We start from the raw sequence: 14,972 nt of genomic DNA, 5'->3' as shown, positions 1-14,972 counted from the left end.
AAGAGCAAATAGAACAATAGACCAGCGTCAGGGAGAAGAAAAATAATAAGAGGAAATAATCTGTTTAAAATTCATCCACATGACGTCCTGCAGTTATTGCATTCACTATTTGGGTTAATTGTACAGTGTATCAGTTGTTCTGTACTGTTATTGTTATGCATTGAATATAATATGAAATATCCATAAGATATGTTACTTATCGTTAGTCAGGGGTCGCCTGTTTCTGTGATGGAAAAGGGGCCCCTTAAGGAAAAGTGTTGGAAACCGGCGCGAGGCCAAACTGCTCCCGCTCATGTAACGTGAGTTTACAACAACAACAACAACAACTGCACGTCTCGTGCAGTAATGCTACTTCAGGAGACTCCTGACTTCTTCCTGTCGCGCGCCCCCTCTGTCAGTACAGGGTCCCATTCAAACCATGTAGCCTTACCTGCTGTCGGTGGCTATTAATACCATTAATTGAATACACATCGCTATCCCATTCCATTCCTTTGTGTGACAACGTACAAGCCATTGTGACCTACTGGGCGTCCACAGCTGGAACATGATTTGGCTACCTCGCTTGGGTTGGGTTCTGGTGATACAAAGGGTTCTTTTTTTTTAATCTGTCACTGAAGAGGCGCTCGCTCCCATGGGGTATGTTGCCAAGCAACCACAGGCCCCGCCCACCACCGCAGTGGGTTCACCTGAGCTGGAGCTCACGTGACACAACCTGCGAGTTCAACCATTCAGGAGTGAGGACAGGTGCTCCGAGAGGAGAGTTTCGGAGGCGGAAACCTTCTGGGTCAGTGGAAGAAAGCCGCTCCTTATAAATGTGTTAATTCATGTGTACTATTCTCAAGAATAGCATTCTCAAGAGTAGAGATATTTGACAGGAGAACAATTTAACTTTTCTGAGGTGGCTCTTGTGTAAAAATGGATACAGCTGTGACCCCTTGAAGGACTTGTCACACAGTTGTGATCCACCACTGAAGAAGAAGAAGACACAAACCTGTCCTGTGCTTTTATATCTCAGAACAATCAAAAGTGTGACATTAACACTTTGCTTCGGCTCGTGTCCACACACTACCCTGCACTACTGTAGCTCAGGTAAGTGTTCATGGGAGCTTTTTTTGTGCATTGTTCACCTGTGAATCACGGCTTGGCGTTGTTATTCTGTTCTTACGATTCATTGAACCAGTTTAACAGAGAAGGTAAACATGGTTACACTGGTTTTTGTGAGGATTAGTTAGTGACAAGTCCTCTCAGCAGGTGAAAGTGGTTAACAAAGAGGTCAAATGATGGCATTCAAACAGAACATATAATTTGTGATGATTATGGGGGTGGGGATGAAGATTTGGAGCATGATGAATATCAGGACAATGATGTGTCGGAGTAATATATGAAACCAAAGACGTGAATAATTTGATGTAGGGCTGAGCAATATGGCCCAAATCTTCTGTCATGATATAGGTTATTTCATATCTCGATAACAATATATATCACAATATAGTATGTTTTCTGGAAATTAAATAAATAAATAGTCTATGTGAAATAACCACAGGATAAAGCCTATTGTTGGATACTCCTGCGTGAATTAAATCCTTGACAAATGAAAAGAGTATTTTCTCATTTTAAGAACTTTAGTGCACAATGAGCATGAACAGTTTTAACTGAAATTATAAAGAAAATAAATACATATAGGACTAGCCTAAACCACAACAGAAACTATATGTATATGTATATATATATATACAATAGAATTTATTGTAGTTTTGATATATCGCACTTAGCGATGTTTTATTAGAGATCCGAGAGCATGAGCATAAGCCAGTTCAGAGCATGTTGATGGGCGATAAAATGACCTCACACGTCAAATTACAGCACTTAAAATAATACCGACGCGAAGGTACTAAAGTACTGATGGTATTTGCTTCTTGTATCAGTTGCCTCCCTCCAGTGAAAGATGACAGAGAGGGCCCCATGGTGGAAGGCATTCCTGCCAAAGAAGAAGAGTGGAGGCCCCAAGGACACCAATGCACCCCACACCCTTGACCACGACTTTGACCCTTTTGCACAACAGCCCGAGAGGCAAAAAGACCCTGCAGACTCCAAGAGCACCGGCGACCAGACCCTGTCTCAACAAGAGTCCAACAAAAGCTCCAGCTTCGTCAACGAGGACACCTATGACGACTCCCGCCTGGAGTCGGTCTTTAACGAGCAGACGTGTCGCAGGAACATGAAGGTGTCACGCTCGGGTCGATTTAAGGAGAAGCGGAGGGTGCGTTCGAGCCTTCCTATACAGGAGAAAGAGACATAGAATGTGGCATCAGGGAGGGAGGACATGCGGTGATGGTGAGGAAGTGATCAAATACTGCTTTATAGAAATATGCTTGAAGAAAAGGAGAGGGATTTGAGTCTACAAGTTCTTCTTTCTCTTGAGGCATACCAAGAAGCCTGCATGTTGACAAGGAGCATTCAACTTTTACCCCAGTACTGCAGGAATGAAGTTATTTGGTGTATGGCATATTGGAAATTTGGACATTTTTGTTGATGGACTTGTGCTAAAAGGCCACAGAAACAACGATAAGTGACTTGAAATGGATCATATTTGTTCTTCATGATGGTTATCCAACCATTTCACCAACTATATCCAATAATCAAAGCCCAAAAGAATAGATACAGTCAAATTGCTGTAAGCACTTGTAAGCCCAGTTTGAAGTTGATGTCCCATAGTGTCCCTGTTTCAGTCACGGACATTAAATTACCTACAACCTTTTTAAGAAATCACAATCCTCAAATCCAAATTTCTGTCAATACTTAAGACTATGTGTGATATGCTCAAGAAAAATATTGTTTATAAGATGTTTATATTATTGCTGTAATACAAATAATATGTTTAATAATGAAGTATAATTCTTTTTCCAAAAGAAATGTTGATTCTAAAGGGTTAGAAGGATATTTATGAAGGTGTAAAATGATTTTTATTATTATTATTATTATTATTATTATTATTATTATTATTATTATTATTATTATAATATGTGACGCACTAAATCAGTTTGTGGAGCCGCTTTTAGTCAGATGCACAAAAGTTGCCAGTAAAATGCATTAAATACGTTAAATGAAGGATGAAATCCAGCATGTTGTATGACATAATGGATCTATAACAAACTACTGACTATGAAGTAAGAAGCTAATGTCTTGATATCCATTTGAATGAGATATGGTCATGTGGCTAAGGAAGTATGATCCAGATGTAGTTTGCGTTGCAGGATCACTGTATCTTGGACCACCTGTGAATACTTAAATGAAGGCAAAATATGAGAAATAAATCTGATAACTGCGTGTAATATGTGCATGTGTGCTTCATTATCCTATATATAGCTTTGTGTTGTTCTCCTTGAGAAAATGCTTAAAAGAAAAATAATTTTACAGTTTGAGGATTGCAAAAAAATCACAAAAGATGTGCAAAAGATGTACACAGGAGTCATGTCGATCCTTGGCAGTCGTGTTGGTGCCGCATCATCACTTGACTGGAAGAGACGAGGAGGGGTTAATGTATGATTATCACATAGTCTGAAATAGACTATTACAAGGGATTAGTGCCATTTATATGTAGTGTCTGCAGTGTCTGTCAAACCCAGGTTTAAAGGGAGCCTGTGTCACTGCATTCCTCTTGAGGTGCGTGTGTGAGTGTGTGACTGTAGCATTTATCAAACAGGATTATGACTGATGCGTCATTTGTGGCTATATAAAATCCCTTTCATTTTCCGATGTAATGCATTAATATCGTGTAATTATCATCTTGGTAATTAAGGTGCCTCTAAGTGAAACAGACACTTTGATCTTATTGAACGCACACCTTTTAAAAAATGATGACTTGTAATGTCGTACTTTCAACACAAGGGGGCGAAAATGTGCAATCACGCAGCCAAAACATAGAGTTGAATAGAACTAAAATATACCGAGATTTAACAAAAAACAAATCCATCTGGTAATATGTTTTCACACGAAAGTCACGTGTGCATCCTATCATGCTGCACCAGTTCTCATGCCTACATAATGGTTATTTAGTTCCACACAGGTGTAATTCAAGATGAGGGAAAGTTTCGTGACGACTTCAGCATGAATTGAGACGATGACACCGAGCCAAGTGTCCTGCCTCTTTGCCTCTCTGCCTCTCCATTGGTCCCGTGTTGAGTGCGGGGCGGTGAGGTGTGGCCTTGCACTGTTCGCCTCCTGCAGCGCGCTGACAAGGGAACACACGGCCAGAGCCAGAAAGAGACCATTGTGCACGATCACTATCGCATGTTTTCAGCGTCTGCTCTGTGGACAACAGTGTGACGTAAAATGAAAAGTTTCTGGAACTTTTGGCATCGTTTCCTCAAGGTTTAGCCCAAAACCCCGGACAAGTGGTGTCTCATTCGTCTATAAATAACTCTGCGGGGAGCGCACTATGAGGTCAGTGTGCTGTGGTCCATCTCACTGAAGCTTTCTCTGCAAACAGGTGGATTTCGGATATTCCGAGAAGGTACGACAATGCTGCTTTCTATTATTAATGCACACTTGTATGCGACAGGTGGTTATTGTTTTTCCTGCAAAACTGCCTGAAGAAATATGTAAATATAACGGAGAAGGACAAGGACTCCATAATGAACTGTTAATGTAAGCAACTTGTCTTATTACTGTCTATCCAAAGGTATGGAGAATCAATTACCTCTTCATTTCAAGACTTTTAGGGGATAGTTATTCGAGGTGCATTTTGTATCCCCACCGTCTGATTTAAAGGTTAAACAATGCTGTGTAATAATATAGTAATTAGTTCGTTTGGTTTCACTTTTAAATTCGTTCCACAAAAGTTACAAATACATTTGTGTGCAAGTTTAAGAAAGACAGAATAGGCAAACATATATGAATGTTTGTTTTAACACTTGTCTTGGAGACATTGGCTTTACTTTCTCATTGTTTAGGGTCCCACAGACCCTCTTCAAAAATATGTCAAGTGTTAAATGGGGGTATACATGAATAGAAAATAGCCTATAAATGATGTTGTTAGCCAAAAACAAACAGAAGTGCAGAATGTAATCCTACTTATGGTTCTGTTACTGTTTGACCTCTTACGTACAAACTGTTATTAAACTCCAATAATACGGAAATCCTATTTATTTATTTAGAATTTCTGTGTAGTGCAGCATAAAAAAGTACTGACACCAATAGATCATATGAAAATCAATTGTATTTACGCTAAACACGATGTACAGCTGGGGTCTCGGTGACCCCTCACAGATTATTATAGCTACACCCTCTTAATTGATTCACACAACTCAGTACTATGTCATCCTCAGTCAGTGAGGACAACCTCAGCGGGGGCTCCATGGTCTCAATCTTTTTGCAAAACAATCACATAAAACAAAGTGTAGAAATCTCTTATTAAGGCTGCAGTATCTGCCACTTCCAGCTGCCTTTGTGTGTGTCATCAGACCTCCTACAACACATGCTCCAGGTCAAAGAAAAAGCAGCTGGTGTGAGAGGTGCATTTCCACTTAGTGTACCAACTGTTCCCCTGTAGAGCCGGGCGAACCAGAGTCCAGCTTCGCCTTCTCTAAAGACATGCAGTGTCACAGAGGCCACATGACACAGATATGGAGATAGAAATAGCAGCGGAGGACAGTCTGCCAGTTGCATAGACAGGAGGCTGCACACATACATACACACAGACATACACACATAGACAAAGACATGGGGGACACATGCATAGAGATTAAACAAAAACAGGTTCTGTTCTGTGTTTGATTAAATTGCTCAGGAGGAGCATGTGCAAATTCCACAAGGAATCGAATGTGCACAAACCTCGGGCTGTCTTCTGTCTTTCACAGCCAGTGCAAGACAGCTCGTCAACAATTTATGATGTCGCTTGTGGCTCATTTACCAGCTGAGTTGCTGACAACACGTGGAGATTGAAAGACGGTGACATCATCCTTAAATTAATATTTGTGCTTTAAAAACATCCACAACAATACTAAATACATTTAGTGTCTATATTGTGTTGCACGCCGGACGTCAGCTGTTCCTGAAAAGTTGCTTTTTGGCCACTGATGCGTATCACTTTGATTACTGAACCTCAAGACATCCTGTTACATGTTGATCTGGAAAATAATCGGTAACAAAAAGAACAATGTGTGTGCACGCTGTAACTTTTTCCTGTGGAGTTTCCTCAATGTGTTTTCCATTCACTTACTGCTCTAAGTGTGCGCCTTTGGTCACTGAGCGACTGAAGGGTAGGGGTCCATTACTTTTCACACAACACTCTCCATTGTTCCTCTCCCAAGTCCCGCCACAGGGCATTGTGGGAAGAAGAGGAGGACTTGGAGGGGGGGATGTGTCAGATTTCTCTAGAGAGGATGGAGCGCTCGCTGTTTCCTGTTTTGCGCTCTACGCTGGTGAAAGCTCTTCCTGTTCAGGGAAGAGGGTAGGAGGTCACCGAGAGTGCCCCTTTACACAGTAGTAGCTTCAGACATGGCGGACACAAAGTCCTAAGGTGGTCAGTGACTGCATTCTCCATGAATAGGATGATTTTTGTTTCTGCGTTGTCCTCTGCAGGTATCTGAGGCCTCAGCATGCCAGTCCCCCCTCCTCCCCCTCCGCCTCCCCTGGCTCCCCCTCCACCACCGCCGCCCAGCACTGCCCTGCCACAGGTAAGACTCTCTCTCATGCAATCACTCGTGTCCTTCTCACTGACCATCACCTGTAAGCTATTTGCATTATTGATTGAGGTAACACACACACACACACACACACACACACACACACACACACACACACACACACACACACACACACACACACATACAGGGGGGCAGACGGCAGACTCGCAGTAGCAGAAGAGTGTTATGTTTCCGCGGCAGGCGCTCAGTGTCCTCATGTTAGACGAGTCGCCGCTGCCAGCAAACAAGGCCACACTGCAGAGACACATCATTAAACTGAAGTCACGGCGCTTCTCGTCTCTCTGACAATTTCTCAACATAACTAAAAACTTTCTTCTCCCTTCCTGTTTCTGTTCTTCTTCCCTCACTTGTAATGTGTTCTTCTTCTTCCTCGTTTAACCCTTTGCTGAAAGCTTTTACTGCATCTTCTTCCTATTTTATGTTTTCATGTTGCCTGTCAGTCAGAGTCATTCTCGAGAACGTGTAATCTCAGTAAACGCCATGAGGGGATTTCTTCCAATTTGGCAAAAGCGTCCACTTGAATTCAAGGATGAGCTGATTAGAATTTGGGGGTCAAAGGTCAAGGGTCACTGTGACCTCACAACACATGTTTTTGGCCATAACTCGAGAATGAATAGGCTAATAATGACATGTCTAACAGGGTGAAATGATGAAGTTTGCTGATTATGTGTTGAGGTTTTTGGATTCATTGTTAATAATATATCAGAAAACAGTAAAAACGAAGGAAGAAATTGAGTGTCGTTGTCTGATAGCAACGCCAAAACCCAAAGATATTCAATTTACAATAATATAAAACAGAAAAGCACCGTTGGAGCCAATGTTCAACGTTTTATTCTTTATAAATGCCATAAATTATTAATTATCTTTACTATACTTAGTGTCCTGAAGTGGACCCTTAATGTCAATGTTACATAAAAAGCTGCCTTTTGTCTCGGTGTGACAGTGTCCGCTGGAGCCTCCTAAGCTCCAGTCTGGTGGAGCAGGTGGAAGGAATGCTCTGCTGGCCGACATCCAGAACGGAGCCAGACTCAAGAAAGTCACACAAGTCAACGACCGCAGTTCCCCCGACGTTGATAGTAAGAGCAACATCCTCACCATGCTCCTACTGTACACAGACACAGACTCAAGTCGCTCTCACAGTGAAGCTTAGAAGGAGGGAGGTTTAATAATGGAGTGTGTTTACGTGCTAAGATGCCACAGTGGGATGTATAAGGGTAAAACATAGAGTTTGGGAAAGAAATAAGAGGGTAGTTGTTTCAGTTTGAACTATATTTGAGCATAGACACATACACACACACACACCAAGTGGACTCTTCAGGAAGGAATGCCCTACAGCAGATAAGGATGCGGGCAGAATAGGAAACTACTACAGTGGCAAACACAATAGGTTCATGAAAATGTTTATGTATTGTGATTATGTTCTATACAGAGTATTTTGATGTCTGTGCATTCGACTATATGTTTTGTCTGGTTGCAAGACACATTTCTCTAAACGTTTAGATGCTATTCTGATTAACAGCTATGCAACCAGACAACCATCTCATTGACAGGAACAAATACACAACCTCCCTAAATAAAATGAAGAGAGTCAACGAAATAATCTCTTTACATATGAGAACATGCTGGACAGTTGAAATATGAATGTTACATAATATTTTAATGACACAATTCCCACAACTATAAAAACCTGCTGAGCACATCAAAAATGACATATATGATAAACTAATTTATTAATGACGATTACAAAAAAAAACAAATGGACACTGATGCCATTGACATTAATTATTTGTAATGTATGTGTGTGCACATGTGTTGTTCCCCAGAGCCTAAGGCTAGCCCTGGAGATGTATCCAGCAGTGTTGGTGCTTCACAGGGCTCATCAGGAGGCCTGACACCCACGGGACCCTCTCTGGGTGGGCTCTTTGCTGGAGGGTTCCCCACTCTCAGGCCTGTAGGACAAGCAGGCAAGACCCCAGGTTGGTGCAAAAATGTCCTGATTAAATCTATATATTATTGTATACATTGACTAACTGCAATGATTAGTTGACACACCAATTAGTCGATTGACAGAATTTATTTTGATAGTCAATTAATCATGGCATTAAAGGCTATTTTAAATCTTATTAAACACAATATCTAAATACCTAAAACTAGACATTTAGAGGACTTTGAGAAACTGGGATATATGAGAAATATTTCATTATCTTCTGACATTTTATAGAACAAACGATTAATCTGGAAAATAATCAGAAAATGTATCGATAATAAAAATAATCAATATTTGCAGCCTTAATATTGACCATGCAAATGACTCCTCTCTCCTGTGTGTGTGTGTGTGTGTGTGTGTGTGTGTGTGTGTGTTAAAGTGTCCCGATCGAGCTCCTCAGCCTCCGTGAAGCCCCTGTGGAACCCACCCCCGCCAGCAGACACGAGCAGCATCCCTGAGCCTCAGTGGACGGCGGAGCTCCGAAGCTCCATCCACCGTCCTCTCGCTCCCTCATCCTCTGCTCCTTCCTCCCCCTCTCACAGCTGCAAGCGGCCACCTTCTTTCCACACTTCCTCTCCCCACCCGCCTCCACCCGCCCCTCCCTCTGCTCCTCCCCCGCCTCCCCCACCCCAAGCCTTCCAGGACCGACCCGCCAACAAGCATCCGCCTCTCCCCTCCTGCCCTCCCCCTCCTCCTCCATCCCAGGTCACCAAGCCCACCTGGCTCCCCATCCAGCACTGCTACACCACCATCTCCCAGCCCTCTACTCCTCCTCCTCTTCCTCCACCTTACCAACCTCCCTCTGCAGGGGATCGCTCCTCAGGGTGCTTCTACCCGCCATCCCCAGTCCACTCGGAACCTTCTAGGTTCCCCATCCTGCGGGACAGCCCGCTGGGACCTCCTCCCCCACCTCCTCCCCCCCCTCTCCCCTCTTCTTACACCCCCAGCTGCCCATCCACTCTCCCCCCTCCACCACCCAAAGTGGCCGCAGTGCCCTCCCCAGCCATGCGCTCTCTGCCTCCCTCGTACCCCTGCAACGCTCCGACCCGCCGGCCGCCTGCTGTGCCCAGAAGTGCAGGTAATAACACAAATGGTTATTGTACATTCAACATATGATTATGTTAACATGTTCTCGGGAGAAGAACAACAGCAGTTTAAATATTTGTAGTAACTGTTAGTTGTGGGACAAGTATATGTTGGAAACGGTGGCAGCTGTTGCAGCTAGTTATTAAAGCCAACAAAGTATGTGTTATGTAACTAGTTCCTTTTTACAAATCGATGCTTTTTTACTCAGAGACTCCTTTGCTTTTGTCACCCATGGGAACAGGTGTGGGTCGGCTGGCTCCTCCTCCAGCTCCCCCGGCACGTTCCCCCTCTACCGAGCTGTCCATCCGCATTCCTCCCCCTCCTCTGCCGCCCCCCCTGCCTCCATCAAGTCTCAGGAATGGACACCTGCACAGCCTGGGTGAGTGTAGCTTACAATTATATTTCTGACATTATTTATCTGACATGTTAGAATAAATGAAGAGCCTTTAGTGGAAGAGTGGAAGCTACATTTAATTTTATTACGTTTTACTTATTTAATTTAATTAATTCAAATAGTTATTATGTTTTTTTAAACCAATTAACTCATTTCCTACCCGGCTAAGACGACCTTTAACACGCACTAAGCAGTAGACAGTACAAACATACATTTAAAGTTTGAATATTTTTGTTTTCTTACCTCACAGCTTGTGGAATATATATTTTTACTGTTTTTATTTCTACTTTCCTTTTGTGGGCATTTCTGTCTGATTTAATTATTCATTATTAATTATGATAGGAGCATGATTTCTTTGGGTGAATTTTTATTTATTCTCAATTTAAAAAACCTTGTATTTGATAAGGAGCACACAAAGTCAGCCTTTAATTGCATCTTTACTGTTTATCTACAACTAGCAGATGATTTTGAATCCAAGTTCCAGTTCCACTCCGTAGAGGACTTCCCCCCTCCCGATGAATTCAAGCCTTTCCCTCGGATTTACCCCAGCAAAGAAAACAGAGGTAGCACCCCTCATTATTCCTCAACTTTACTCATGACTTCAATATCATGTATTGAGGTGTCTTCCTCTTTCCTCTCGTTTACAGTGAACCCCAAACCACCTGGGATCAGGACACACCTCAGATGAGTGAAGGCCGCGCCCTGATCTTCACCCCCACACACATATCAGGCAGTTATCCTCCTCCTCCTCATGACAATAACATAACTGTCATGGACTTATTTGGTTGCAGGCTGTGTGTGTGTGTTTGTGTTTATTGTGTGTGTGTGTGTGTGTGTGTGTGTGTGTGTGTGTGTGTGTGTGTGTGTGTATATATGTAAGTGTCAAACAGGGTCCCGCCTTATTCTGACTATGTGACCTCTGACCTTTTCCAGTGTGGAATGTTTTGAATGTGTGAGGAGGAGGGCTCTCCCTACTCACACTCTCCTCATAAGTTACATACAGACTCTGCACACACGCTCCAGAGACAGTGTCTTCCAGCAGCTGCATTTAGCAGTGACTCTTTACATGTTCTGAAAGCATTTAAGTATCTACAATCAGATTATAATATTTGATTGCATGTGAGGATTTGTCCCTTTATACAGTAGCACTTGTAAACCTTCTTTAACACACGGATAGTAAAGCTCTTTTATATATATATACACACAAACTGCGCGACAGCAACAACTAGTGCACAAGAAGAGGCATCTAAGGGCTTGTATTTAAATGTTTGACGACATGCTCCAAACAATATTCTCTGTACACATTTACAAAAGTGTTTGAGCAGAACAATCCTCTCAAGATGTCATCGTTTTTGGAATTCAAGCAGGAGACTTAAACTCAATGTGAGGTGCAGGAGCAGGTGACAACTTCAACGTGCTAGTTCATAAATCTGTGTACATCGTGTACAGTTCTCTCCCTTGTGTTTATCATAAGTAACAAATGCATCCTTTAAAAAGTGTAGAAGAGAATTGTATAATTATGTGAATGCATCTATTTTAAGTTACACTGTTATGAATAGATAATGAATGAGGTGTAGGGTTTTCTTTCTCCCTGTATTAACCGACACTAACACCTGTGAAGACAGTGCCACCTGCTGGTTCAATGTGTAAAGTCTTACAAGGTGTGACCACCAAATAAACCACAATATTTTGTTTTAAAAAGTTTACTTTTATTGATCACATTGGTTGTAAAATAGAACATTAAAATCTGCCTCTTGAGTTTAGTCTTGACGCGTTTGTATTAAAGAAGCTCATAGAAACGAGAAAGTCTAGATTCACGTGTGCACTGTGGGAACATTTAGTGGTTTCAGACGTGTGTGTTTGTAATATCTGAAATCCTTGGATTGTACAGAGAATTATTAATTTTTTAATTTCAATGTGTAAGAATGAGATTTCGAAGTATGTTGAAGAAGTTCAACAGTATATCCTTTCAGCGTTGATACTGCAGTGCACCTTTCCCACAGCTGTTTATACACGTCAAACAGGTGTCTCTCATAACAACAACGATGGCTGCTTCGTGCCAGCGCCCGAGTGTTGCGTAAACTGGTTTACCGGGAGCACGGAAAGACAATGTAACCGAGCGGACATGTTCTCGGTTACACCTGCTTTTCATGTCAAGTCGTCAAGACTGCCGTGGAAGATGATCACTTACGGCCTATTAATTAAAAACACCCATTTAACTGAAACAAAATATCAAAAGTTCACATTTCCACCACATCATCGAGAGCTGGAAGACACCGGGCGAGTGCGAACGACTTTAAAGTTCGTCGTGTTTGTAAGTAAACTCTCTGGAGGATATGAAGCCGTCTTTGTTCGCATCCTCTTTGGCGAAGATGTCCTCCATCATGTTCTCATGCAGAGTGTCGTTGGGAGGGTAGCCGTGACGCTCAAACTCTTTCCTCAGATACACTTTCACCTGGTAGAGAGAGAGAGAGAGAGCGAGAGCGAGAGCAGGGCGGTTAGTGAAGCAGAGAACAAATTAAAATAAAGCTTGTGTACTGTGAGGAACAAACTGCTCCTGTGGTTGTGGACAGGTATAAGTGCTTAGCTCTATAAAAGGTCATAAGCCAAAATGGTTGGTAAATGTGTGTATCATAGGAGGCGAAGACTAATTCATCTACTTTAAGTCAGTGGTTGTGTTTACCTCTTGCTTGGAGAGCCTCCAGTCATCGTTGAGGTCCATCTCCTGGAAGGACTCGTGTGACCTCGGTCCGTTTTTGATGTCAAGCAGCGAGACGACGAAGGTCAGTGTGCTTTCAGGTGGGATCTTACCTGACCAGACAACACCACAGAGCAAGAGGTCAGCTAAAACTGAGACTGCATCACCCACAGAGCGTGCTTCAGTATTAGGAAAATCTATTCGTTTGGTACCCCTTGTGAGTGAAGAGTATTGGGGCCAGGCATAAGGGGAAACAATGAGGGGGAAGATGTTTCTTTAACTTGCATTTCGGTGAAATTGAAATTTTTGTTGAAGTTGAAACGTCCAGTCGAACTTTAAATACATGCGCTAATGATTTATTTATTTTTTATAAGTTTGACGTTTATCCTTGATATTTAGACTTTATTCTCAAAATGCAAAAACAAAAAGTCCTCCGATTGATCTTTTCTTATTCTGGCACTAATACTATAATTTAATTCCCCTTATGCCTAATATAAGGCCCTAATATTTTTCTGTACAGCAACACATTCTGAGTTAAATTGTGTTAATGAGACACAAACTTAGGTGGCAATATTATTCAGGTTGTTTTCATGGCAAAAGTTAGTCATGCACAGAAGAGATGGATGTTACTGGTTAGGGTTGGTGTGTGTGCTTACCATGACAAAGCATAGCATTGTTCACATGCTCCATGTTGAGAAAAAGTGGACTATTATCGCTGAATGAAACCTTCATTCAGTGTGGGAGTCCTAGAGAGCCATTCAAAACAACACAGGCAAGTATAATATACATGCAAAAATAATGATACAGGATAATATTACACAAAACCTCAAGCACTTTTGTGAAGACAGTCCCATGTATCTGCATAGCAGCTTGCAGTGAAGTGTGCATACATATGGGCAAAGCTACAGCACCTTTCCCGTCCTTCCCATAGGCCAGGGCTGGAGGTACGACGAGTTTCCTCTGCTCTCCGGAGCACATGTCTTGCAGGCCTTTATCCCAGCCTTTGATCACTTCTCTGATGCCCAGTGTAAACCACATTGCATGCTTGTCACCATCGGTTCGACTGGTGGACAAACACAGACAGAGGAGGGGAGAGTGGACTGTGAGAGGGTCTCCCTTAAGAGACAATAACAGGTTACAATTACGGAAACAGAGTTAACATCCCTTTGTTACTGGGCTAACTCATTTTAATGTTTTAATTAATAATGTTTTGCTGCTCTCTGGTTGAAAGTTTGAAGCCCGTTTGACCTCTGACCTCATGTCATTCTGCCACTTTAAGATTAAATCTCATCTCTTTTCTGTTTTAATTCTTTAAACACCACACACAAACTTCCCCTCACCTCCTAATGGGTTGGTGGCAGAAGTTTCAGTTATGAATATTTCAGAGAGAATATTCTTGTGATTTCGCTCTTACACTTTAAAATGTTTTATCACGTGACCCTAACAGATGGAGGCGTCACCAATGAGATTGACCGCGCGTGCACTTGGTGGACTAGTTACATTTTAACAACAAATGTCAAACTCGTATGAGATATCTATTAAATTGAAGAATAATTAATACAGAACATGCCTTCCACTAAACGTCGTAAGAAAGTAAATTCCGTAACTTTTAGCAACTACTTCTTACTTGAAACTCAAACTAGGAGAAAGAGACAGTAAGACCATGGGGTCAGTCATGAAGCATACCTGGTGTAAACCATCGTCCCATTCTCAAAGTAGACCTCCTGATGCACCAGCAGGAGGTCTCCGTACTTTGATTTTCGGCGACAGAGGAAAGGTCTGTGCAGAACATCTATCTCCACCTCGGCTTCAGGCAGCTTCCCCCCGCGGACAGACACCAGCAGGGAGGAGCAGAGGCAGCTCAGCACGGCCAGCAGCATGCTGCCACACTCCCAGCTGCTGAAGAGACAGCACGTTAAACAGATAACTAAAAGTGTTTGAAAGAAGTTTCGTGAACCAGCAGGGACGCGCGTGCAGTTGGTCCTCGACGTGGCAGTGACGTTTCATCATACATGTTGTTGCAGGAAGTCTTTTTCTGATTGGTTGCATTTCCTATAAAAAACGCCCACAGACGCTCCCTCTCACATTTCCCTTAGGAGG

The 14,972-nt window shown here is 42.4% G+C and overlaps 3 protein-coding genes across 4 annotated transcripts; 2 read left to right on the top strand and 1 right to left on the bottom strand.

The window, feature by feature from the left end:
* The first annotated feature begins 1,021 nt into the window (after window positions 1-1,021).
* On the top strand, window positions 1,022-2,299 carry LOC115016102 (proline-rich protein 15-like). The gene is made up of 2 exons (XM_029443770.1): window positions 1,022-1,089; window positions 1,926-2,299. The coding sequence occupies exon 2, from the start codon at window positions 1,946-1,948 to the stop codon at window positions 2,297-2,299; it is 354 nt and encodes a 117-aa protein (XP_029299630.1). The 5' UTR covers window positions 1,022-1,089; window positions 1,926-1,945.
* A 1,924-nt stretch (window positions 2,300-4,223) lies between these two features.
* On the top strand, window positions 4,224-11,875 carry wipf3 (WAS/WASL interacting protein family member 3). Of its 2 annotated transcripts, none has more exons than XM_029443734.1 (8): window positions 4,224-4,513; window positions 6,583-6,677; window positions 7,651-7,783; window positions 8,531-8,683; window positions 9,074-9,772; window positions 10,022-10,159; window positions 10,636-10,737; window positions 10,822-11,875. In XM_029443734.1, the coding sequence occupies exons 2-8, from the start codon at window positions 6,600-6,602 to the stop codon at window positions 10,860-10,862; spliced, it is 1,344 nt and encodes a 447-aa protein (XP_029299594.1). In that variant the 5' UTR covers window positions 4,224-4,513; window positions 6,583-6,599; the 3' UTR covers window positions 10,863-11,875. The 2 variants fall into 2 exon arrangements, with proteins under 2 accessions (XP_029299594.1, XP_029299593.1); XM_029443733.1 differs by having other exon boundaries at window positions 4,225-4,513; window positions 10,633-10,737.
* LOC115016073 (peptidyl-prolyl cis-trans isomerase FKBP14-like) lies at window positions 11,862-14,887 on the bottom strand. The gene is made up of 4 exons (XM_029443735.1): window positions 14,559-14,887; window positions 13,784-13,935; window positions 12,858-12,985; window positions 11,862-12,629 (listed from the first exon to the last, which is right to left on the bottom strand). Exons 1-4 carry the CDS (start codon window positions 14,750-14,752, stop codon window positions 12,471-12,473), a joined length of 633 nt encoding a protein of 210 aa, XP_029299595.1. The 5' UTR covers window positions 14,753-14,887; the 3' UTR covers window positions 11,862-12,470.
* Window positions 14,888-14,972: the final 85 nt, after the last annotated feature.

The sequence above is a fragment of the Cottoperca gobio genome, chromosome 11 (assembly GCF_900634415.1).
Source record: "Cottoperca gobio chromosome 11, fCotGob3.1, whole genome shotgun sequence".
In the NCBI taxonomy this organism is placed as follows: domain Eukaryota; kingdom Metazoa; phylum Chordata; class Actinopteri; order Perciformes; family Bovichtidae; genus Cottoperca; species Cottoperca gobio.
The sequence above is the reverse complement of the archived record's forward strand: the minus strand, read 5'-3'. Positions and strand labels throughout refer to the sequence as shown.

Bases quoted from the DNA above. Each gene is read 5' to 3' on its own strand.
- LOC115016073 (XM_029443735.1), bottom strand. From the start codon at position 14,752: ATGCTGCTGGCCGTGCTGAGCTGCCTCTGCTCCTCCCTGCTGGTGTCT. The intron at 13,936-14,558 runs GTATGCTTCATG...TTTGTCCACCAG, and splicing joins GGGACGATGGTTTACACCAG to TCGAACCGATGGTGACAAGC. The intron at 12,630-12,857 runs GTAAACACAACC...TCTCTCTACCAG, and splicing joins GGAGGCTCTCCAAGCAAGAG to GTGAAAGTGTATCTGAGGAA.
- LOC115016102 (XM_029443770.1), top strand. From the start codon at position 1,946: ATGACAGAGAGGGCCCCATGGTGGAAGGCATTCCTGCCAAAGAAGAAG.
- wipf3 (XM_029443733.1), top strand. From the start codon at position 6,600: ATGCCAGTCCCCCCTCCTCCCCCTCCGCCTCCCCTGGCTCCCCCTCCA. The intron at 8,684-9,073 runs GTTGGTGCAAAA...TGTGTGTTAAAG, and splicing joins ACAAGCAGGCAAGACCCCAG to TGTCCCGATCGAGCTCCTCA. The intron at 10,160-10,632 runs GTGAGTGTAGCT...ATCTACAACTAG, and splicing joins TGGACACCTGCACAGCCTGG to CAGATGATTTTGAATCCAAG.